This window comes from Zeus faber (genome assembly GCF_960531495.2).
Source record: "Zeus faber genome assembly, chromosome: 7".
Lineage (NCBI taxonomy): Eukaryota > Metazoa > Chordata > Actinopteri > Zeiformes > Zeidae > Zeus > Zeus faber.
The window spans coordinates 27,985,376-27,992,875 of NC_137203.1; the positions used below are offsets into that span (position 1 = coordinate 27,985,376).

Below are 7,500 nucleotides of genomic sequence, written 5' to 3' on the forward strand. Positions count from 1 at the left end.
CATGTTGACGGAGGTGGGGTGGGGGCACAGACACCGGAGAGGCGGCGCACGGACAAAGCTCATTCACTTGCGCGCACAGAGAGGATGTATGTGGACATATTTGCGCGACATTTTTATAATAAATAATGCATTTCTGCTGAAACACTGCATATTTTTGTCGAATGTTAATTATCCTATTTGAATGGCTTTTTATTTATTTATTTATTTTACAATTCAAATTGTATTTGAAAATCTAAATCTAATTGTTTGACAACCCGTGTGTGTGTGTGTGTGTGTGTGTGTGTGTGTGTGTGTGTGTGTGTGTGTGTGTGTGTGTGTGTGTGTGTGTGTGTGTGTCTGTGTGTGTGTGTGTGTGTGTGTGTGTGTGTGTGTGTGTGTGTGTCTGTGTCTGTGTGTGTGTGTGTTACCCTTTAGTGTACTAAGGATACACCCCCCCAAATGATCACCTAAGAGTACCCTTTAAACTCCTTGCGTACTTCCCCAAAAAAAGTAAATCCCTCCATTGGACATTCGATGATCAGCCATTTTTTGTGGTTTTCATACTGTCTGATTGTTTCCCAGTAAAGAATGTGACCCTCTCTGTCTCTCTCTCTCTCTCTCTCTGTATGTCCTCTATCTATCTGTCCTTTATGTCCGCAGGTCTACGCACAATGAAATGGAAAAGAACAGGTACGTTGAACGCCTTTTGACTTGTGTGTGTGTGTGTATACGGTATATAGATATAGATATAGATAGATAGATGAAGAAGATGTGCCGATACCAGTACTGATTCTGATACAGAGCTCTTTTTTCCTATTATGCCTATTGTTGGTATTATGTGTAAGGGGTTACATGAGGCTGTAGTAAACCACATGGCAAAAAAAATACAAAAATCCATTAAATTTAAATTTATTCCAAAGTAATTTATTTGAACTGTATGTTAAGTAGGCTTCACATACTTCACATTTTACCTTCACACACAAACAGGTGTAGGTTTTCAAAGCGAATATTTGAAGAAAAACTAAAAAGATATGGATCTGGAACTGGACCTTTGCATCATACCTCAACGTCGCCGCCATATTGGAACGGTGGTCATGTAGGACAATTATTATTATTTTTTTCCTTCAAAACTTTTTTTTCTACTTCAGGTAGATCATGAACCCTTGAATATAAAAATGACTCATTGAAACCGTTTGACAAATGTAAACATTCTAGTGTTTTTCATCCAGAAAACCGCAGCTCCCCCGTTACTTATTTGTTTACAGGCCAGTCTTGTCTGTTTCAATATGGCAGCGATGTTGACGTAGATTATTTTGGTTTCGGACGCAACCGGCAAGTCCAAGGATGTATCTGTTTCATTTTTAATCCTTATTCAGTGATAGTTTCAGTGGTGCTGCACGAATAGAACTCCCAGTAGCTCTATGGCGGCGCATATTATACACACCAATCAGCCGCAACATTAAAACCACTGACAGCTGAGGTGAATAACATTTCTCATCCTGTTCAAATCGAACCTTTCAAGAGGTGGGATTTATGAGGCAGCAAGTGAACAGTCAGTTCTTGAAGTTGATGTGTTGGAAGCAGGAAAAATGGGCAAGCGTAAGGATCTGAGCGACTTTGACAAAAGTTTAATTGTGATGGCTAGACAACTGGGTCAGAGCATCTCCAAAACGACAGGTCTTGTGGAGTGTTTCCGGTATGCAGTGGTTAGTACCTACCAAAAGTGGTCCAAGGAAGGACAACTGGTGAGCCCGCGACAGGGTCACGGGCTCATTGATGCACGTGAGGAGTGCAGTCCAGCCCACCTGGTTCGATCCCACATAAGCGCTACTGTAGCACAAATTGCTGAAAAAGTTAATGCTGCTCTAGTAAAAAGGTGTCATAACACACAGTGCATCACGGCTTTCTGCGTATGGAGCTGCGTAGCCACAGACTGGTCAGAGGGCTCATGCTGAGCCCTGTCCACCGCCGAAAGCACCTACAATGGGCACATGAGCGTCAGAACTGGATCATAGAGCGATGGAAGAAGGTGGCCTGGTCTGATGAATCACATTTTCTTCGACATTATGTGGATGGTCGGGTTTAGGGTCCGATCCAATCGAACACTGTGGGATATGCTAAAACAAGCCCGATCCATAGGGAGCTACACAATATTAGTGATTATTAGTGGTGGTTTTATATTTATATACACACACACACACACACACACACACACACACACACACACACACACGTACGCCCGGGTCGGATTTTGAACTCTACCTACGCAACACATTTATTTTTGGCCAGCGGTGCCCGTTTTATGGTGATTTTAACACTGTATCGAAATATGGACACAGATAGACAACATAGCTGTTCGACTGGCTTTTTATTTTCTGCCCTATGGTAACCAGTCTCAACATTGGTGCTGAAGATGGCCCTAAATTTGTTTGGGGTTTAAGATACCCTCTCACAAACACACACACACACACACACACACACACACACACACACACACACACACACGCACAGACACACATGCTAGTTATCACCCTAGTTTGTATCATCCTAAAGCTGGGGCTACATTACGTGATTTATTTATTTATTTTTTTAATCGTGAACGAGATGTAAAGATTGAGCAGCAACATTTAATGACATTTGCCGATTTTCTGTCTCTTCTGCACACACACATAACAACTGCTGTTTTTGAGCAGCACAAATCTAAAGATGGAGAACAAACTAATGGAGATTTGTTTGCAAAATATCTCGCAATGTGTTTGACACAAACACGGATGCCAAACTTGCGGCGCTGACATTCTACACTAACCAGTCCCTCAGCAGAGACTCATCAGTCGCCACAACTCCACAAGCTCCTCCATTTCAAAAGTCCACACTTGCCTACTTGCTGCTTTCTCAAATCTGTTGCGATTTGAGGCTTTGACACTGGACACCAAATGATTTTGGAAAGTCTAGCCCCCGATAAAATGAAACATGTTTGGTTGAATCGTGACCCGACCACTTGGGATTGTATAGAGACAGGTTTGAGGCTTTCACTCACACACACTCGATCTCAAGTCGTTGCTAAAGCGGCCTTGAAAACCACGTAGTGTGGCCCTAGCTTTAGGCTGTTAAGAGGGAAACCTTTCATACATTCCACCTTTGAAAACCTTTTTAGTTGCCACTGTTGAACCTTTGTATAAGTGGGGAAATCCCTTCATCTCACATCTTTGTAAGGCGTTTCTTTTCCCCGATTACATTTGGGAGACGTACTACATAACAGTTACCTCTCCCCAATGTTTCGGTCTGTCTATTGTCAAAATTAATTTGGCAAATCAACTTTGTCTTGTTTTGTAAATTAAAATAAGGCGAACACAATAATATACCATTGCAGAGGAAGACTTTTTTTTTAAGGTGTTGTTGTTTTTTATATGTTTTATTTCAATTAATTTTATGATTTTTTTTTCTTCTATAGAGATCAAATGAAATACCTTAATATCAGAATATTCCAATCTTAAAAATATATACTTTTTCAAGTTTATTGCTTTATTGTTGCGTGCAGTTGAGCAGTCGGGTTGCATTTGAAGATTGGAGGAAATCTCCAACATAAAATAATATGGTTTTGGCAATGAATGGTGTAACAGTGTAAGTTCCACGGCACTTCAGGACTAGGGGACGATTGGCTTTTTTATTTATCTATTTGTTTATTTTTTTTATGTTTTGATAATTGTAATAGATGGTGATAATACATAAGACTGTCTTTGACCCATGTACCACACATTTCATGTTCTGAAATGGCTGCTGTACTGCTCCAAGCGAACCATAGATCATAGTTACGCACAGAGCCTGCAGAGACAGTATGCTGTTGAGGCCTATGAAGATATGGGAGCGTGTGTGGGTGGGCTTCAAGTGTGTGTGTGTGTGTGTCAGTGGAGACCACCCCTACAGCCAAAAAAACTGGATACCAGCAGTAAGACAAAGTTAGGGCGCCAGGGCCCCCGTTTTTATTCCCCCATTGGACTGGATTGGAAGTGTCACAGTGGCCCCATAATAAGTTGCTCGCTCCTCAATACACGGGACGAGATGTTGATCTCTGTCCACACAAGCTGTAGTTGTTTTAAAAGTCCCCTTCCGCAATCTTGTCAGCTGCTCACACTTTATCCGTTTGTGTATGTGTGTGTTTGAAATACGACTCTTGGCCCCCAAGACACTTTTTCACTTCAAAGTTGTGCTCTGGAAGGGTGTGTGTGTGTGTGTGGGGGGGGGGGGTGTCAAAGCCGGCAGGCTCACAGAGCTTCACATTGACCTTGCCGTTGTTTTTAGGCTGACCGGGCAGGTCTTTTTCTTTTATTCGTTTGCCGGCCTTGGGGCTGATTTACAGAGCGTCCAGAGCCCACTAAGTTTTGCACGCCCTGTCGGCCTCTTTGCACGCCAAGCTGACTTAACGAAACTGCACCGCAGCCCCAGGGAACCAGAATAACCTGTTGGTCTAGGACCTTCCTCCACACCCACTATCCTTATTTGCATCACCCTCCTTTGCTCTTTCAGTCAGACAGCACATAGGCCCACTCCCCAGCTGGCAAACGGGCGCCTACCGCTGTTGTACAACAAACGGGTGTCGAGAGGGCCCGGCCGATCCTGTCTAATATCACGACAACACCAGGGCATGGGTTATGTAACGGCCAGGCGACTACCCTTTTGGACTGAATCAGCTGAGGAGGGGGCAGGGGGGAGAGCCTCTGCTGATTTGTATGTGTTTTCAAAGGGCAAAGGTCGAGAAGGTGTGTGCGTGTGCCTGTGTGCACGCTTGCATGCGTCACTGCAGCGAAATCAATCCCTCTCCACTTGTCTCCTCCGTGTGCCATATTTGAAAAACCTTTTCAGGCTCGCGTAGGCGCGGTGTGCGAGCAGGGTCACCGCTACCACCCGGCATCGAGCCAGTGGCCCTCACCGGAAGAGCCCTAACATATATATGCGCACCACACACACCCAAACAAACACACACTCACTCACTCAATTGCTCATTCACCTCCACCTACCCCGGCTGCAGGATAGTTTGAGGGGTGTATTGCGTAATAGAAAGGCTCACATGGTCACCGAGGCTGCCAGCTGAGTGACACGCACGACGCACAAAATGGAAAGAAAGAGAGAGAGGGAGGAGGCGAAACAGAAAGAGAGAGAGGGGGATTACAGAGAGTGAACGGATGGCAGACGCATGCCAGCAGCAATCCATTTGATGCTTCCCTCACGGTTCCCTCAGATGACAGCATGTCACCCAGGAGTGTCCACGAGGACCTTGGGTGAATGTTTTTTTGGGTGTTGACGGTTTACCCACAATGCTGTTTGTATGCTATAGAAGAAGAGTTGCGGTGCCTCTGCTTCTGCTCTGAGATCTGTTGCTATGCAAAGGAAGCAGAGTGGATGGTTGCCTCATCTCTGCTTAAGGCCAAAACATGCAACAATTTCAAGATGTGTCTGTCATCCCATGCATTGTTAGGCTGAACTACTACTATTGGTGTGGCGGATACAGGGCCAGGTCAGCAGAGCTACCCAGGATACTGAAGCTAGTTAAAGTTATGGCCATTCCTCCAACACCCTGACACTTACCCTCCCTTATGTTTTTGGTAAAAATGTTGGTTTGATCACCCCAACACGTGCTGGAACAACGTTTCACTACGACATGTGGGCACTGTAGCCTCGCCTTCATTTTTGCACTTTTTTTGAGGCGATGATGCTGATGGTATATGACAGGATCCCTCCTTGTTTCCCCCGTCTCTCTCTCTCTCTCTCCTTCTCTTTCTCGTTCTGTCACCTCCTCTCATCTGCAGACGGGCGCACTTGCGGCTGTGCTTGGAGCGCTTGAAGTCGCTCGTTCCCCTGGGACCAGACGCCAACCGGCACACAACCCTCAGTCTGCTGATGAAGGCCAAAGATCACATCAAGGTGCGTGTCTGGAACTAAGAGAGCATTTCACACTTGTGGGAATCAAGACATTGTTTTGGACAAAGTCATTGTCCAAAACAATGACCAACTTTTTCCAAAACAGTGTCTTAATTCTTACAAGTGCGAAATGTTTATATTTGGTTATTATCTACGTTATATTAGAATACCATAGCGTGTTGGTGTATTTTAACCTATCCAATTCATCTTGTTGATTATAAATGGTGATGTGACTTTACATTGTTTCTCCGTTCTTCTCACTTCTTTGCGGCCACTCCGCTGTCAGCGCTTGGAGGAGAGCGACAGGAGAGCCCAGCACACGCTGGAGCAGCTGCAGCGCGAGCAGCGGCACCTGCGGCGGCGACTGGAGCAGCTGGGGGTGGAGCGCACGCGCACCGACAGCACGGGCTCCACCCTGTCCTCCTACGACAAGTCCGACTCCGACCAGGGTGAGCCCTTCTGAACGCCAGAGGGGGGGAGCCCACTTGGCATGTTGATAAAGTTGGGGAGTTTTAGATTGATGCATAGATGCATAGATAGATACTTTATCCATCCCCAGAGGGAAATTGCATTGTCAAAGTAGCTCGCAGCCACACACACACACAAACACACACACACACACACACACACGCACCCCACTGAAATCACACAATTCACAGCGAGTGAGTGGGCCTGCTGATGACACGCCCACTTCTCTGCTGGGATTTTCGTGCATGCTCTTTTCTGCTTGCCTCTATACAGTATGTAATATTTGTAAGCGCTGAGAACAAGTTTAATATATATATATTTTTTTATTATTATTATTATTATTTTAATTGTGCTGAAACCGGGACAATTAGGTAGTGAATGTTGAAAACTGGGACATTTTATATCTGTCAGAACCGGGGACACACAGTTCACGTTATGCATCAAAGACAAGGAAAACGTTGACTTGAGGGAAAAAAGGTCTCACAACAGTTATCCATTATACGCCGGCATTTCGAATGTCATGAAAGTGAATCTGTGCCGACAAACACCCCGAGCAGCAGCCAAGCCTCTGCTGTCGGACACGGCCCTTTTATATAGACTACGTTAAACGCACAAAGTTAAAAGTTGAAATTAAGGCCGTTCTTTGCATGAAGAAATGTTTATTTAGATTTAGATATATATTTTTTATGATGATCAAATATCATGAATCAAAAATTCAGGCATTTGTCATTATGGGGATCAACATAAAAAAAATTAAAGTAGCATTATCAAACGGAAGAAATCGGAAGAATAAAAATGACAATATACAGTCAGCCTCAAAGTGATTAGAGGATGGAGGATTGTTAAAATATACAATAAACTTAACAGCAAAATATAAATCAGTAAGCAAAAATATTTCAGAAATATATTTACATACACCAATTTGGGTAAATCAAACAATTCTAATAAACAGTATTATAACAGTATTTACTGCACAAAGTGTGCAGCTCCTTATTCCCTCGTAAGGCGTCAAATGGTCAGCGCGATCGGCGACGTTCCCAGAGTAGACGTCCTAAAAAACACGTTTCTGTGTGTTCTCCGCAGAAGAGATGGAGGTGGACGTCGAGGGCACGGACTTCATGCTGGGCGACCTGGAGT

At 44.3% G+C, this 7,500-nt stretch overlaps 1 protein-coding gene across 1 annotated transcript in view; it reads left to right on the forward strand.

Annotated features, from left to right (window-relative positions):
* mxd1 (MAX dimerization protein 1) overlaps window positions 1-7,500 on the forward strand; it is a gene marked incomplete at its 3' end in the record, with an annotated part of 12,824 nt that overhangs the window by 5,181 nt on the left and 143 nt on the right. The window contains exons 3-6 of the mRNA XM_080004310.1: window positions 640-669; window positions 5,784-5,898; window positions 6,182-6,344; window positions 7,447-7,500. The exon at window positions 7,447-7,500 is cut by the window's right edge and continues 143 nt beyond it. Of these exons, the coding sequence (XP_079860436.1) occupies window positions 640-669; window positions 5,784-5,898; window positions 6,182-6,344; window positions 7,447-7,500 (362 nt within the window). The remainder of the gene's footprint in view (window positions 1-639; window positions 670-5,783; window positions 5,899-6,181; window positions 6,345-7,446) is intronic.